Raw genomic sequence first — 18,211 nt, 5'->3', positions numbered from 1 at the left:
CAGACTCCTAGGATTTGTCTTCTGTCTTTAACCTGACCACAACAAACCAGACTGTAGTGAGGATGGTTACAAACTGACACAGCAGAGCAGGGAACCTGTACCATCTCCAGCTCTTACCCCATTAAAATCTAAAGGTTACGTCTCTTCATATTTTTCATCTATTTGGATAAATATATACATATCAAAAAATACAAGGTTATACAAACATTATATATACATAGATAAAAATAAATATGGTTTGCAAAACATATATCCAGTTCCATTTTCTGACATTTAAATTCTCTGAGAGTTGGATTTAGCAGGCTTGGATGCTAAAAAACAAAACACAACGCACAAACAGTATGCAGGGGCTGTGGGTTTTTTAAGCAATAACTAAAGGAAGAAGGTGAAATGATCTCTTTTTTCCAAGTTCAGAAAGTCTACAAAAACTAAGTAATTAAAGTAACTTAAAGAGATCACATTTTAAAGTTTGATGCAGCACAGACTGCAGCAGCAACACTACGAAACCCCCCACTTATCAATTAAACCCAGGGTCCTGCTCACGGCCCAGTCTACGTTGCTCACCCTCGCAAAGGTTTTTACAAGCGGTGGTGGTGGTGGTGGCGGTGGCAGCACCTGTTGCCCATGACCCTCTCTCTTGCAGAGGTACGCCAGCACTCTCTCCCTGTTGCTCTTTCCATGTATGGCCATCTGCTCAAAGCCCAACTGCTCCGGCAGCCCAGGAAATCTATCTTTAGCACAGGCAGGGTCACCTATCTCCAGCGTCAGAGAGCTAAAGAGGATTCGGTAATCACGTTCTACAAGAACTTCAGGGCACCTATCCTGTTACTGAGAATGTCTAAGGAGCAACTTGATGTTTACTTAGATAAAGCGGGGAAAACACTGCTAGTGTTGCTTCTGACCTAAGAAACAGATTAATGCCAGCACACATAGGGGAAAGCCTTCCAGCATACTGCAGCTTACCTAAACGCAAGGATTATGCGCTAAACATATATAAAACAGAAGCTGCAAATGAACGAAATCTGGAAGTATCACAAATGGAAAATTCTGGGGGACTGAAACATCTGGCTGACCCAGGACAGATGCCCTCTCACTAGCTGGCTGCTGGGATTCCCACTTCAGCCCTCTGCAGCGATGCTATTTAGGGGGCTTTATCTTTTGGAACAGGAGATGCCCAATAAAGCTGACATTCTACCACCACTTGCTTCACCCCAGGCTGGGAACAACAAAAACCTGTCTAAGAGTATAGGAAATTCAGGCTAAAGGAAAGGGTCTCTATGCACACTCTGTCCCTGGGATAACCAGTGCCAATCAACAGGAGTTTTGCACTCTGAGCCCTTTCCCCAGCTGCAGGTCCTGGGTGCTCCCCACGCCTGGGGAAGCTGCTGTTTCTTTCCCAAGCAGTTTGGAGGTGTCCCAAGTCAGAGGCTGAACGCCTGCACTGAAACTGAGCAGCCCTGCAGGAAGCTCTCCACCTAAATATTCTTCTTTCTAAAGAAAAGCTTCAGTTGCACAGAAATTGATGACTTACAAGTTTCCCTGCATCTATCAGATAAAACCTTTCCTGATCATTAGAATACAGGAACAATATTCAGATAGTCACTATAAAGCACAGAATCACAGAATGGTTTGGGTTGCAAGGGACCTTAAGGATCACCTAGTTCCAACCCCCCCTGCCATGGGCAAGGACACCTTCCTCCACTAGGACCAGGTGGCTCAAAACCCCATCCAGCCTCGCCTTCAACACTTTCAGAGATAGGGACACTGGCAGGGATGGGAAATGTATCAATTCTACACCAATACTGAAATTGGAAATTGGAAACCAGAAAGTCCAAATCAACATTTAATATATCATTATTCTAGAAAAAAAAGATTAAAAGCAGTTCAGCAAAGCCTTCCCACCAACTCCTCTGCCTTCCCTGAAGCAAAGAGCTGTACCATTTTTACTTCTGCTTCTGCTGGTTAACAGTTTTGGGGACAATTAGCTATCTAGGTTCTGTGCAGGTATCAGGTTCAGTTTATAAAGCAATTCTATAATGAAACTCAAACAACAATTGACAAATTTCAGTTGTAAGAAAGTAATGAATTAGAATATTGACATTGTCATCCCCTAAATGCTTAAAAGTGTATCCGAAGTATTTCCTATAGGGAACAGTTTAGATGCTGCACCACATGTAAGAGGTACTGAACAGAGAGCAGGAACAACGCAAAAACGATAGCCGAGAGCCATGTTTGTACTTTTACAGTACTCTGGCATTCTGCTGAGGGGCTGTAGTGCAGGGAAAGGAGATGAACTCCCCCCCCCAACCCCAGCATTAGGGACTAAGGCTGCAAAACCCTATCAGCAAAGCGGAGGGGCAAAGGAGCCACCCAACCTCTGCCCTAAGTAACCCTTCCATTTCCAATAAAACTAGCACCATCTACTCCTCAAAAGCCTCCGGCATTTGGAAATACACACTTCACAAACGTTTTTCCAACATGACTTACCTAGAACTCCACTAAAATTGTCATATAAAAAACGTAAGGCAAAAAATAGTAACACTTCTGGCTTTGACTGGAACAAAACATATGCTGTCTATCATGACGGTTAACAAACTAACCTAGCATTGCCAAAAAGACATCTATTAAAATACTTACTAAAATGAGCACTATTACCAAGTTTGACGTCTTATCAGCTAGCTACATTCTCCATGGTTTTAGCCTCAGAAGTGTTCTTCTACCCAGTGTGCAGCAGTTTGCAGTTGTGCTTGGGCAACGTTACTGCACCAATGCAACTGGGAAAGTGTAAATCTGCATCTCAGCACAAATTTGTACTTAAAATGTCTTTTTGCCACGCTAAATAATGCCTAACGGAAGACATGTCTTCTGTTAGACTATAGAAGTGTCATAGTGCTCAGGCAGGAGAGATAATACTGATGAAAAATACAGCTAGACAAGATACCCCAAAAGATGACATGGGGGACAGGTTCCCTCAGAGAGGGGATAGGACAAAGGAAAACCAGGCAGCTGTACTTGCAGGTAGCTATATCCAGTATCACCAACTAAACAACACTTGTATCACAACATTTGGTACCACTTCTCACAATAAAGAGGAGGGGGAAAGCAAACTAAAGAGTAGGATTCTGCAGTAAAAAAAAAAGCCAACTTCAGTCAAAAGCCATAGCAAGAGAAAACCACTGGCAGTTATTTACTAAGCAGAACCTTCCAGGCTCGTATAGCTTGTGCCATGCAAACATACCTCATCACAGCAACCTCAATCTTCTCTCAGTACATTTAAGCTTGTGATGCACAAGAGTGGTATGGCAGCAGGCAGAAAAATCTCTAACCAAAGAATGATGTGTATCACCCGTTTCTTTAAAAATGCCCGATTCATAAATTTTCCATGATATTTATACTATCAACTATGGTACCACTGTGCACATATACAAGACTCCCAAAGCTACAATAGCCTGCACTGCTTGAGTAACCAACTTAATATGTAGCTCTGTCACCTTATATACTCATTTCAAGAGGACTATCGCTTGCCCAAATGAAATAAAATACACGGATGGAAGTAAATTTTCCAGACTTTAGTAACTGAATAACATGAGAACTGATGTTTACCAAACTAGAATGCATTAAAGCTACCACTACAAACTCCTCTTTTGTTCTTTTAAATCAAATCTCATCCTACTGCTTTTATGAAGAAATCCAACTCCTTGGCACTTTATTTTAAAATAATTCTTTAAAAAAGTTTCTGGTCTGTTTTTAGAGTGAAAAAAAAAAATCCCTCTTAGAAGAGAAAGTTATTTTGATTTTTAAAACATAAACAGTTAACTAGGCTATGTGATGTCTATCTTGACTGTTGACCTAATGTCTTCTAGCTCCACTCTCTAAACTAGCGTGTACAGTAGATGATTCAAGGCTCTCAACAGCTGTTACAAAATACCAAACTTGGTAATTAAGTCTGACAGGGCTGTACTTTTAGCTTTACAGAAGAGAATACTGGCAACATACCCATTTTGTAACAAAGTCCCCAGTTTTAACATAAAACAAGAGCAACAAAGTGAATTAAAGCAAGTGATGAGAGGGGAAAAAATGGACTGAAATTTTCAAAATTGTACTTTCTGAAATTGTGATACAGCTCTTTATCTGAAGAGCTATCAATGTTTGCAGTTACAAGGTCAACACTTAACTGCAGCACCAGATTTACAATAGCTTATCCTTTAATACTATCAGGCAACTAGAGGAACGCTTTAATGAAGAATTCACAATTCCAAGCATGGAACTCAATCAAGAGTGACTACACACACACACTAACAGACCTCATTAAAGTTTATTGCTGTTCACATGCTTGTTTTATCTCAGCATTTAAAAGACCACAGTAAATAGCAGTGTAAGGTAGTAACAGGCCTCAGCCACATTTTAATTAAAAACAGTTGAATTGCCTGTACAGGTAACACCCAGAAACCTTTCTGAATGCAACACCTGACTGGAAAAGAAAGTGTTTTCAGTTTACTGCTTGTTTTATGGCAGGCATTTGTTCAGAAACTGAAGAACAACTCCTTGGGTTTTCCGGCATTTCCCTAAAGCTGACTGTGTTCCTTCAGAAGACTTCCAGCTGCTCACGATTTAAGGATGACAAGGATGATGTGATCCACTGCACAGTGGCAAGCAATAATGAAGACGAGCGCAAGCATCTCAAAACACTTGTTTCGCTGTGAACCCGTGTGTTACCAGCCCAAAATTGAGAGAAATATTAGCTACAAAGCCAAAACACATCTTTGCAAAGTCATTTCGGAGCTGCTCTTACAACCAGCAATTAAGATAGCCTTAAGCAGTAATAATTTCAGTCCAGCTTTCTTGCCACAGTTAACAAATGCTCTGATGTTTTGTCAACACCAGGGCCAGCAGCCACAAAGAAAGGCAAGGCATAATTACTATAATCCCTTAGGATATAGGATTCCTCTCTTAAATCCACGTGATAACATCTACAGACATAAATAAGTAAACAGACACGGTATCCTGACAGTATGACGATGGGAATACTAGATGTGCACAGGTATCTGTATCTCCCACTGCAGTGCAAACATAAAGAAAAAAAAAAAAAGAGAATTAAGTTGGCTGGGCTAAGGACAGCAGAAAGAGCAATACAAAGGTCACTGCTTATTTACCTAAGGGTTGGCTTACAAGCAATCTAGTTACTGTGACTTAAGAAGCTGTTGACAAAATAATCAACTACTTAAACATTCTTTATTAATCAACAATCAAAAGTAAAAGACAAATAAGTGGAATCTCCTGCAGTAGCAACCCCTGTAGGAATCGGAGCTCTGTCCTGCTGGCAAAGAGAAGCTATCTCCTCCGCCACACACAGGAGAGGGCCCAAACACTTGCAGCGTGGCTCCACTGTTTCTCCTCTGCACCAGAACAGTCCTCTACTGCTTTGCCATGGGGGTCTTCTGGGCATTTCTGGGGTTTGTTCTTCCCCTCCATCAAGCCCTGGTTTTCCATATTAAATAAGCCATTTTGAAGATCAGGCAACTTGCCCCCTTTTTTTAAAAGGGTACCTTAACACACGGGTAAATGGCAGAGCCTAATGACCTTTAGCACATGTTTATGCTTGTACTGCCATATCAACAGCAGGCCAGTATGAAGGTATACTCCTGACCAGCTTGTGCCTAGGCACTAACTGCACAACTCATTACCTATACTACTATTCTCTGTACTGCAGCGCACAACTTCCAAGGACTACTTTAAACAGTGGAGCTCCATGATGTAAAGACAATAAAAATCAGAACTGGTCCGACTTTCATGGAGAACTGAAGGTCTGACATCGTATTTGTGTTTGTGAGCAGTGCAACCTCACTCATGTTTTCTCACCACACTTCCTGACAAACCCCAGGACCACCTTAGTATGCTACCATAAGAAGTGACAAACATAACAAAACCAAAGTGCTTGGTTCTCAAAGTGTGCGTGTCCAACAAGGTACCAGAGCTCAGGTAAGTACCCCTTGTCACGGCACCAGCCAGCAGGCAGGGGTACTCCCGATCTGACTGTGCGCCCCAGAGCAGCCAGAAGGTGCGGGCACCTGCTGGGACCGGCGGCAGCGAGCCGCACTCCCGCGGCCTCGCACCTCTTCCCGCCGCGGGGCTGCTGAAGACCCTTCTCCGGCAGGGTCTCCTCACCGAGGGGGTACCTGCCCGGCCCCCCTCGCGGTGTCAGGGCGGGATGGCGCTCCCGCCACCCTTAGCCCCATCCGCGGGGGGAGGCGGAGGGGGAGAGGTGAAGGGGGAGAGGTGAAGGGGGGGCGGCCACGTGCTCCCCGGCGGCGGCGCCCCCCACTTCCGTGTTTACACTCCGCTTCCCTCCAATTCCGTGCGCGCCCTGTCAGCGCCGCGGGGAGCCGCCACTCCAGCGCACGCCGGGCGCCCATTGGCGGCCGCCGCGCCCCGCCCCGCCCCACCGCCCTCCGGCCGCCAACGGCGGCGGCCCCCATTGGCGCGTGGCGCACGCCACGCCCCTCGCGCTTAGGGGGCCCCGGGGGAACGCGCAGCTTCCGCTACGCAGCGCGCGTGGGGGAGGGGGCGCCACCTCCCCCGCCCAGCTCAACCGCCCGTCGTGTCCCCTGTGTGTGTGTGTGTGTGTGTGTGTGTGTGTGTGTGCGCCCCCCTTCCGCACCGCACACGTGGGCCGCGCCTCCTCCCGCCCCGCCGCCACCGCAAAGTTTAAAAGGACACCGGTGGAGGGGGGGTGGGGAGCACACACACGGGTGCGCAGCGCATGGGCCACAGCTCTGCGGTGCGCGGCGGCGGTGCTCGGCCTGCCTGCTCAGACAGCGTGGCGGCGGCGCTCGGAGCGGAGGGCCGGGCCGGGGGAGGCGGGAGGACAACAATCTCGCACACTTCCTGGTTCTCGCCCTGGCCGCGCAAACCCCGCAAAACTCCCCCGCCCGCCCCGCCACAACTTCCGCCGCGGTGGCGGCGGTACCGGGCCCGCCGCGCCGCGGGCAGGTGCCGCGGGCGGTCGCTGCCGACGGCCGCACGCCGGGCCGGCCGCTACCAAGGTGATCACTTCCTGATTGCCCTCCATTGCTTCCCCGCCCGCCGCCGGAGCGCAGCGTGCGCCGCCGCTTCCTCCCTCCTGCTCCCACGCTTCCACAGCGCTCCCGCCGCCGCAGGCACGCTGCAGCTTACCGGCCCGGATAAGGAGGTCGAGCTGGTTCGTGGGCCCCTCATGCAGGGACGTCGCCATGTTTACGCTGCCGGAGAGGCTTCACATTGACCGGCGGGCGGGCGCGCGCCGGGCACGCGCGGGGGGTGCCGGCGGCAGGAGCGGCGGGGCGCGCGCCCGCGGGGCGGCGCGGCGGGAGGAGCGGGTGGCGCGGGCACCGCTACGGCGCGGCGGCGGCAGCGCTTCCTGCGGGGCGGCGCGGCGCACGCGATCCTTCCGCCGCCGGCTCAGACAGGAAGTGCCGCGCCGGCACTCGCCGCCGCCGCAGCGCGGGGCCGCCCGCGGGCGGAGGAAACGCCGCCGGGGCCCCCCAGCCCGCCCGCGCCCCGCGGCGCAGGTGGATAGGGGAGCGGCGGGCGCGGGCAGCGCCTCTCCGCCCCGCGGCACCGGCTTCTCGCAGCGGAGGCGGCGCTGACACTGGCAAGAATAGGCACAGATGCGAGCGGAGCCCCGGCCCGCAAACTCCCTGACGGCTGCACCCGTTCATAACCAAAACTTTTTTGGGGCAGCGTTTCTCTCGGGACACATCTGATTGCCCTCATCGAGGCAACCCCTAACACTTACCAGCAAATCTTCTCGGCAAACTCCTGAGCTACCTACTCTAGTAATGTTTCGCCAGAAAACCTCAGTCTTTCTAGACTGCAATCCACCTTCTCTCCCTGACAGCAGTAAGGCCGTCTCCAAAGAACTTTAGATGCTTTTTCCAGCTCGATCCTTGTTCAGATCTGGCCTCTGAGCAGACGGGGGGATGGGGGGGAAGGGTGAGAATACATTTCTTTCTTAATTAGAAAAAAAACATCCCCACCACTTTTTAGGATTATGCCCTATCCCATATGAAGAACAACCTGCCTCAGTAACACCACAGACTTCCCTGCCAGGCTCCTGGCACACAGTGACAGCCACAAGATGTTCTCCAAGTTCCTGGCTGAGTCCCTGTGCTGCTCACCCTGAGGGTAAAACTTAAGACCGGCATGAGCAGCGACGCCAAGGAAAGCAACCTATGTCCTACAGGGAGCTACACAAGGAGATCCCGCATAGGAACTCCCTCATTAATGCCACACACGCTTGAGGAGGCCTGTATCATTAAGGCATTATTGAAAGGATCAAGCAACCACTTACTGCACAAAGAGACTTCCCTGTACATCACAGCTTCAGCGGTCCATTAAAAACCTGCCAAGAGCACCAGATGCATCCAGCTGACAATAAAGAATCTCTCTTCCCCTCTCAAGTTTTAGTACTCCTGGGATCTAGACCACAAGCAAGGATTTAGCAGCATTTTCCCCCAGCACCAAAATCACAAAATAGTATCCAACATAAGTCACCTCCAAGTAGTAAATCCAGTACCCCAAACTTCTGACAGCTCGTACTTCTACAACTCTCAAGGCTCTTTAGGGATAATTTAATGAACATATTTACATACACAAATGAAAATACACGCATTTTTTACACCTCCCTTACCTACTCCTGGCTATAAGGAATAAAATGTATTCATCACCTTGTCATATAACAAACAAGACCTGCCAAAGCAAGCTCATTCATTCTCACGTTCAAGCCACAATACCTAAGGGTAGGTTCATGCTCAAGTTTTGCCAGCTGAGCTCTAACCAGGCAAGAGCATGGACAAAAAAGGCAACTCTCCAGCCCGCTGTGACGGCAAAAAGCTCCTATGCAGATACAGCTTTGCCAACTGCAGAGCTCTCCTGTCAGCTTATGTTATTCAGAGAGGTGGAACAGCAGTGTTAACAAGAATTCCTTCCATCGGCGTATTTCCACTAGGGGACTCTGCTGTATTCTCCAGCAGAAAATGTTTCTAGCAGAGAGGAGCCCAAGGACAAGTAAAGGCATTTAAAGTAGGCACACACTTAAATGCGCAATGAAACGTCATTAAAACGTTCTCAAACTGAAGTGGAAGCCTCATGCAGTGTTGTTTAGCAACACCGTGGATTCAGCTTACATACTGAGTGCTGAAATAACTGTATACTCAAGTCACTTAGTCCCACATACCTACTATTGTTAAAACCATAATTTACCCACACTTCTCTTCAAGCTGTTACCTTCACAGCACTAAAATACGGTTCAAAATTTGTTTGTTAGTTTAGATCCAAATCAAAACTGAGACACTAAATACCTCTGAAGATCCAAACCTGTGTCAACAGGAGCTCACACATATGTTAGAAAAGATGCCTTTGTAGTTTGTTGCCTAAGATATGCATGCTCCCTGAGTAAGTGCATTCAAGGAATCTGCATGTATAATTTTTCACAAACACCAAGTGTCCAAAATGAATTTTTTTTTTTTAAACAAAGAGTATAAACATCAAGCTCTTGGTTTAATACCAGTGTTCTAAGCAGCATTTATTTACTACTCAACCACAGACTGAGCACAGTGTGTGCCAATTCATACAAAATGGACTCGAGCAGCTGCCCACATTATTCTGATCCTTTGCTCTCCCTGATGGTACAGAGGCTGCCCAGGGGATTCAAGTCGACTTAAAAAACTTCAAGCCCATGCACTGTCAAGATTATATTGTAAGCAACTATAATAAATCTATGAAGTGATCATTTTGACTTGTGTCCAACTTATTTGTATAAGCATAGTATTAAAGCATAACATCATCTTTTAGGAGGAATGTGATTTTCTTTGAAAATCCTGCAGTTCCATCTGTTTAAATTGTATGACTTCCAGTATTTTATGCTGAACACTAATTGATTTGCCATGCCAATAAAATCTTACTGTTTCAGGGCAAAAAAACCCCACAGTCAATAGGGAAAAAACATGCACTTAACTTTTTAATCTATGTGAAGGCCTCCTTTCATAGAATCACAGAATGGTTTGGGTTGGAAGTGACCTTTAAAGAACATCTGGTTTCAACTCCCCTGCCATGGGGCAGGGACACCTTCCACAAGACCCAGGTTGCTCAAAGCCCCATTCAGGCTGCGTTTCTAGGCAGAAGGCTAACAAAGAGGGCTACAAAATCTACTCGAACAGTGGTGGGTAGCCCAATGAGGCAAGAAATATTTACTGTCGTGTAACAGGACCATATGAAATTACAGATTAACTTGTTTTTCTGGCAGGAAAAAAGTAGAATACATAGAAAGAAATCCCCAATCAGCATCACTCTTTGTCAGACAAATATATTTATCAGCTACTATTCTTTTTTTCTTTCTGTTAAGAATATACAAAGACTAAGCTTTACTCTGATTTTTTAAACTACGAGCTCAGCTGCCAAGATAGCCAGGCAGACCTACATGCTTCCTCACATAATATATCTACCAACTGCCAGGAAAAATAAAAAGAAGGTCAACATGTTCTAATATGCAGGAAAGCTGCCATTCAAAACTATACTTATGTCATACAAGAGTGCAGTAACTGTAAACCTTAAGTAATTTCAAGACAACAAAGAGTATTCACATTTCTAGCTGACAGCACCTCCATCCCTGTGTACTTCAGAGTCTACAGACACAGGATGAAACATGTATCAACTCCTGCTTTCTTGTTAAGGGATACAGACAACTTTGCTCACATTAAAGGAAATAAGATTCACTTCTTTGCAATATACACCAGTTAAACTTCATTCTAGTTATTCTAAAAAAGTGAAAGACAACTCAAGAGAAGGAGCTGGATGTGCATGCAACACAGCAGACGTACAAATTCAAAATACGAAAAAACAGAAGGTTTCAGCAGATCTGCAGAACTGGATGGGTGTGTGATCATCAATTACCTTCAGCATTCCTCAAACAGTCCTCAAAGCTAATACTGCATTCAGCGGCTACAGAGGAACTGCCAGTCTCCTCTCCCACAGTCTCCTGCGCAGAGCTGCCTTTCCCACAGTTCTGACAACTATGTTGAAAATATTATCCAGTAATAGACTGTAGTTTCACTTGGAAAACTATTTCACAAGCTTCGCAACTTGAAACGCTGAAAGTACAACCTGACAATGGCACCTTTTCCCTTCACTGACAGCAAATGATGAACCAGAAAGAAAAAATCCTGTGTATTTAATTTGCAGTGTACGTGAGAAATTGCAAATGATAACAGAGAAAAAATAGTGGAATGCCAACCAAACTAAAAAGCTTCTCATAACTTCAGGAGTCCAGGCATGTTCTGACCCAAGTGCTGAAACCACCTATGAATTCTAAATAGTTACAGAAAGGTCAGCTTTACCCAGGATCCTGAAGAAATCACATCTAATTAGATTAGATAGAATTAGTTGCTGTCCTCAGCAGCAGGCTGTCAAACTACTCATAATTATTACAGTATTGCAAGGGTAACGACACAGAGAAACATTTTTAACAGTTAGATTCCAGAAACATGCAGAAAGATGTAGCAATCGCCATCAGCTCATCAGCTCAATCACTATCATACACTGTGGTTTCCATGATAAAAAATTGCAAAAGTAATTGCAAAATAACCACAAATTGTGCCCAGAGGAACCAGCAAAAGACTGAGGAAAGAGGTCAGTGACCGTACCACGCTCATCTGCTTGACTACACCGTATGAAATGTCATCATACCAAAGCCAAGAGTCTGTCACAACCTGCACCTTTAAGTGGACTCAGGATCATGGTGTCACTCCTATAGCAATTAGAGATCCCTCACAGAAAAGCAAATGTATTCTCAGGGTTTGATGCCACCTTTGACAAACAGAAAAGGAGTTACTCCAAACAGCAAGTGTCTACATTCCAACATTATTACTTGTGCATGCAGGGTAAGAAAAACTTGGCTGTCTCAAAAAAATAACTGAAATTATATATGCACTTAACTGCCTTGTAACTTTAATTCTTTAACTTCAGGCCAGTATAGCAGACAATTATGAACAAGGTATCTGCATAGCACATTACATGAATTTACAAAATTGACAGTATTTGAGATTTGCGGTAGGCTGGCATATGAACTATGCCACTGTTGAGCAATTTCTCTATTCAAGAGCTAGCATTTACAATTCCGAAAGGCTTCTCTGGTAACAACAAATGTCTGTTCTATAAGCCCACTAAATATTTATAACAACTGAACGTTCTGCTCAAACACATATGCCTTTGCTATGTGATCCTGGAATTTGTTGTCAACTACAATCTCCCTTTTATTATGCAGATCATCTTTAAAAATTACTTTCAAATGTGTTACTCTATTTTTGATGAAGAAAGACCACTAACTTATGCACTCCTACCCACAATAAGCATGCCACATTGCATTCTAATTTCAAGATACAAACCACAGAATTTTCATGCTTACATTAGGAAAATGCTGTGGCTGAGCCTTCATAGGAACATCCTACAATTTCTCACCCCCAGCTGCAACTGAAGTTGGGTGCTGAGAGTGCATCCATACATGTGAAGTTCAACCTGTTAACACCCCACGCTACAAAGCCATTCAATTAGCCTCAGAAAATAAAAATTACACCTGAAATGTGTAGTTAAATTAGGCTTTATTACAAAACGCTTAGTCTTGCAGTGTTCTTTCAGTATGAATGAAGCACTGAACGCAGCAAGGCAGAAACCTGAAATCTACAAAGAACTGGGCACCACAGCCAGGCTGTTGCTGTTACATTATAATATTATCATCCACAGGGCAGCTGCACATCTCCTTTCATTGACTTCTCAGAAAAGGAAACACCAGCAAGGATGACATAAAATTTAATTACAGTTGAATTTTGTTTCTGAATTGAGAATGTTACTGAGAACAGAGGTATACACTGCCTTTGGTCTAACTGCTCCAAGCACTAAAAATAGTACATACAGTGGGAGGGAGACGATTTCGTTTCACTGTCATCAACATTTAACTAATGAAAAAGCAGTCAATTTCTTGACAGAGTGAGGACCAATGTGGCAGCAGCATGGTGTCAGAAATAACATTAGCTCACATTCAAAGAATAAATTCTTAATTCACGAATGTGTTGGAGACATCCAATTCTTGCAGTAGAGCAAGTACTGCATGCAGTTTTATCTCGCTTTTATCCTTTTATCTAGCTAATGGGCTTCATTTTAGCTCTTTGATGAAGGTAGTACCAACTTAAGCACAGTTTAATCAAGCGGTTAGAATGTCCCAAATTGATTTGCTTTCAGTATTCTAAAGCAAACTGCTCCCCACTTTCAAAATTCTCAAAGCTGTCAGTGTAAGAAAATTAAATTCAATCAACAGGATATGTCAGCACTACCAAAACATACACCAGGTGTTTGTGTTGTCTCAGGTTTAGTTAGAGGCAGTTTAATCAAATAATGCCTGGACAGAATGCACAATAATGTTGGTTTGCTTATCCCTTCAGTGCACATACCACAATCAAAGGTAAGATTCTACCCAGATCTAATACTGAGTTCTTTGTATATGGTATTTAACAAATGATGGAAACTTATCTCAGATAAACACAAGAATTCACAGGCTCAAATTCACATAAAAGAAGTCAGAAGGAAGCAGTTTAAACCATAAGGAAAGACAACATATAGAGGCAGGATGAAGAACAGGTAGTAACTACAGGCTTTTACATAGATATACAAAGCTGGCTCTCCACAGTGGTATCAGTGTAAGCAGTAACCTGGTATATCCTCTGTAAAAGAAGATTTTGACTTAAAGTATGTACTCTATTCATGCATTTGTTTAAATTAAGGGAGGAGTTAAGCCTAAACTCACTGTTTATTCAACCCCCTCCCTCCTTAAGGATGGCCATCAAATTACGTGATAGTTTCAACTTAACTTCCCGGTGGGAAAAAAATAATTTAAGATATATAGACAAACATACCATCGTTGTCTTTGTAGCTCAGTATTTTTCCACCAGATCGTAATCCTGGAGGGGCTCATTTTCAGATCCCCATTTTTTCATGCAGATCTTCTACCCCCCTGTGGCAATAACATTTTCAGAGTTAAAACAGACTTTCAACTCACACCACAGGGAGGATTTCTGATGGAACATTGAATTGAATAATGTGGTGATAGTTCACACATCAAATGATAATTCAACTTCTCCAAAGCACTAATTTTGTTTCCTCTTTAAAGGTGTGAGGAAAAAAAAAAAAAAATCCCAAACCTGTACTTGCTGCTTTGATGATTACTAAAAAATAAGGAGAAAACCACTACTGATATGAGAAGTCAGATTAACTGAATTAATTAAATCAGGGTCTATACTGGCAATATGATTTTGGTATACCTCTCACAGGGATCAAGCTTTACTGTACTTATAGCATTTTTTTAATAGCTGCCTACTGTTCAATACAACAAACACCACCGGTTTTCAAATTCATCATTAGGTAACACAGAAGAAAAGTAATACTGGTACAGGCATAACTTCAGAAAGTACTAATCAATTTTAATGACAATGTTGTAGATAACTTGGCATTTTTAAAACAGCATTATCATACTTAAATATTCATTTAATGCCTTATTTGGTTAAGAGGCTACACAACTTCCATGTATAAGATCTGCAGCTCATGACTATGGTACCCTTCCGCACTGCACATATGGAAAGCTCAAAGATTAGATTACCCCATTACAACACCTACACACCCATGTTACGGGTTCTGTGTCGTGACAAACAGAGCTATAGCAACTGGCAATTTCAGACCGACTGCTTCTTTGATGACAGCAGCTTCTGCTGTTACGTAAACTACAAAGGTTTTGCTGAATAAAGCCTAAAATTGAGGGCTAACTACTTTAAGGACAGATAACTACTCAGGAAATCAAACCAACAAAATTTGGATATAATTAAAAATTGTTAAGAAGAATGCATTGTTTATGATACGAACACTTCTATTGTTGCAGTAAACTACATTTTAAGAATGTATCTCAGTCCACTATAGCCTAGAGGTATTGGTCCTAAGAATGATACCATACGCACAGGAAAAGAAACTTAAACACTTTATCAACCTAAAGCTTGTACGTTCCCTTTCAGATGTTACAGAAGGCACTCAATACTTCCACTAAGAAAGTCATAAGGTCACTTGAAAAGATGAAAATTCCTACATTTTATTTTTCCTAGAAAACCCCTTTGTCAACATCTTTTTTCTATTACAAGCAGAGAGACTTTTTTTTCTGGAATAAGACAAAAAAAAAAGAATAACTTGAACCATTAAGTCTTTCTTGTTTGTTAAAACACTCTTGGGGTTTACTTACATAGTTAATGGGCTCATTTTATAGTTAAGGGATTAATTATAAATAATCATCCTTGATTAATGAAACAAAATAGATTACTGGGAAAGATGCTGAAAGGAGTCTGACAAGCAAAGAAATCCCGTACTCCACTAGAATTAACTAAAAATTCATCAGTGTTTAGAGATATAGTGATTTATAATGATTATATACCACATTTTATTTGAATTGTGGTTTCAAAAATGTGAGAATTTTAATACAAAACAACATTACAAGTCCCAGTTCTGCCCTTGGATCAGCACTGACAGTCCTTACAGTCCACACTGCCTCAAACCCAATCACAGAATAGCAAACCACAAATAGATCTATTCAGTACACAGCACAAATCATCTCTTCAGTGTCATAAATAAATCTTACCACATCAGCTACCAGACTGCCTTTACCACAATGGCATTGATCCCTATCTCTGAAGGCTAGAATAATGCTACATTTTACTAAATTATGCAGCTTTAAATTAACTGTGAAGCAGCTCAAGGCTCTTGAAATACGTTACGTTGTAACACTATAAAGCATGCATATCAGTAGTCACTGGAATTGCCAATGGAATATCACAAGAAGGGAAAAGAAAACAAATAACTCTGGTCCATGGCCAACAGTAGAGATACTGACAACAGGGAGTGTATTAGGTTATGTGGGCATGTATTACTCCAAATACTGCCAAGACTTCTTTAAGGTGGGTTTTTAGTATTTACGATGCTGTCTGTAGAATCTAGAGCCACAAAGGTATTAAGTCTACTCACTCTTGGTGCAACAACTATTCATTTATCAAATGATGCGAAACTTTTTGTAGCAACCAACTGACATTTATAATTTAGCAACAACAGATTTTTCTTCCAAGACACACAGAAGTCATACTGTTGCACCTATCTAAATCAGGATCATTAGCATAATAAAGGTATGTACTTGAGAAAAACAACATCTTAAAAATGCTCTTTAGATAAACACTATTATACCTTGTTCACTGGTTCTTGCCTTGGCCTGCTTTCTCATTACCATTTACTATGGCGCCTTTTATCATCTCTCCAACACCAAATGGCTTCCTACCAGCAGCCCAGTATCTCTTCCATTGCCCATTGTACATCTCTATATTAGCAGTTAATTCAGCAAGACTCTTGGGTGTACCAAAACCTCAGCCAAAACACATGCCCCACAGGACTGCCTCCTTCAGAACAGTCTAAACCAAACATTTCTTTCATCAACATTAGATACAAGCTCTATGCAAGAACCATGACTCACTGTCATATACTATTGTATATGAACACCATGAAAACTGCACCGGATTAATGGTTTATAGACTATACAAGTAACAATGAAAAGTCAGAGTATGGAAACAGGTGCACAAGGGGAAATTACCTCTTCCTAAAGACCCTTTGAAATTGCAAGTGATACTATTCATTAACAGTTTATAAAAATGCGAAGATTTTAAAATAGAAGTTTAATTTTTAAGACTCAGCTTCTTGGGAAAAATCACCCTCACTTCTCACCTTAAGCTTAAAAAGTTTTATTACCATAGTCAAATAATAATAATTTTTTAAAAATCTCCTATTTTATCTTTACTTGAATTTGCTGAATTTGTAATTAGCGTATTTAATTCAAAACTCCTTGGAGTAAACTAAGTATTCTCCAAAAACCTGAACCATTCATTCACACACATCTTATGAAGTTGATGCATGTAACTTTTTGATGCAGTGCTGCATGAGATGAACATCCAGATTCAGAAAGATGCATGAACTGCATCCACTGTCTACAGAGAAATCTGCACTGAAACCTACCTAATCTGATGGGAATGCACGTATATTTACTGGGTTGCCAAGAGTCTCTCGGCTTTGCTGTACTTGCTTAATAGCATGAATTCAAAGTCCAACTCTAAATTAAGCAGCCCAAGGACAGAAACATGTTCTATCCATTTTCTAGTCAAGTGGTCTCATGAGTTCAGTACAGAGTGCTCAAGAAGACCTGCTCTCCCTTTGGTTGCAGTTGTATGCACTCCTTACTCCAGCACTCATCAGGCCCTTGGCTGAGCCATGTCAACGTGCGCATTCAGCAGAAAGATAACCGAGCAAAAACACACAACCGTTGCTGGTTTCCTTGCTATTTTTTTCTTGCAAAAGTAGCGTACTGAAATGGCTAAAAAACATCCAACGAGTATGAGTAGCACAAGAAAGCAAAAGGCAGGGACAACAGGGATTGCAGCATAGCAGCAGCATGGCAGTCAGATATAATTAGGCTCCCATAGGAGCACAACTTCTGTTTCTTCACACAGTTTAAACAGACTTTGGTCACCCCCAAAGTTCAAAGCTCCTGAACATGTTCTTTGGACAGAGGTGTACAGAAAGAGACATGCTTATCACCAACACAGGTCAGCTGCTTTAATGCCAAAGCTTTTCTCCTTTCTCCATTTGTAACTTGTTACTTTACAATATCGATGGGTTAATATTCAATCTATTAGGCTTTTTGCCCATAAAAGGACAGTCCAACTCCATCCTCCCCAGCCATGTACTCCTGCCACTAAACCATCAGTAAAGTCACTCCTGGACCAAAAAGGCATGATAGCAAACGACAGAGGACAGAGTCTGTGGTAAGGGAGAACAGTTGGAAGATAGGGTAGAACCACAAAACCCATAATGTCAACTGCCCTGCAGCTATTTGGCTCAGATGCATTGTAAAACTAAACTCTAACCAGCTTCACGGCTTAGCTGATTTTTTTAAAAACTCAATGTTTAGTTGTCTAGTTAGCTCCCTGCATGCGTAAGTAACAAAGAAAAAAAACTGCCCATAAGGGTACATGGTGTTACAATGTCACCTGAACTTAAGGGGACATTTTTACCTGCCAAGCCCCAATCCAGTCACCACTGATGCTACAAAAAA

At 43.1% G+C, this 18,211-nt stretch overlaps 1 protein-coding gene across 6 annotated transcripts in view; it reads right to left on the bottom strand.

Annotated features, from left to right (window-relative positions):
• ELF2 (E74 like ETS transcription factor 2) overlaps nucleotides 1-18,211 on the bottom strand; it is a 37,365-nt gene that overhangs the window by 9,784 nt on the left and 9,370 nt on the right. The window contains exon 1 of one of the 6 annotated variants that reach the window (XM_080634035.1): nucleotides 7,174-7,262. The exons of the other annotated variants lie outside the window; for them this stretch is intronic. Coding sequence (XP_080490161.1) covers nucleotides 7,174-7,231 — 58 coding nt within the window. The 5' untranslated portion in view covers nucleotides 7,232-7,262. Of the gene's footprint in view, nucleotides 1-7,173; nucleotides 7,263-18,211 lie in introns of those variants that run through there. 6 annotated transcript variants of the gene reach the window in all.

The sequence above is a fragment of the Psittacula echo genome (genome assembly GCF_963264785.1).
Source record: "Psittacula echo genome assembly, chromosome: 1".
NCBI lineage: Eukaryota > Metazoa > Chordata > Aves > Psittaciformes > Psittacidae > Psittacula > Psittacula echo.
Note: the sequence above shows the minus strand (reverse complement) of the source record. Positions and strands in the feature narration are given on the sequence as shown.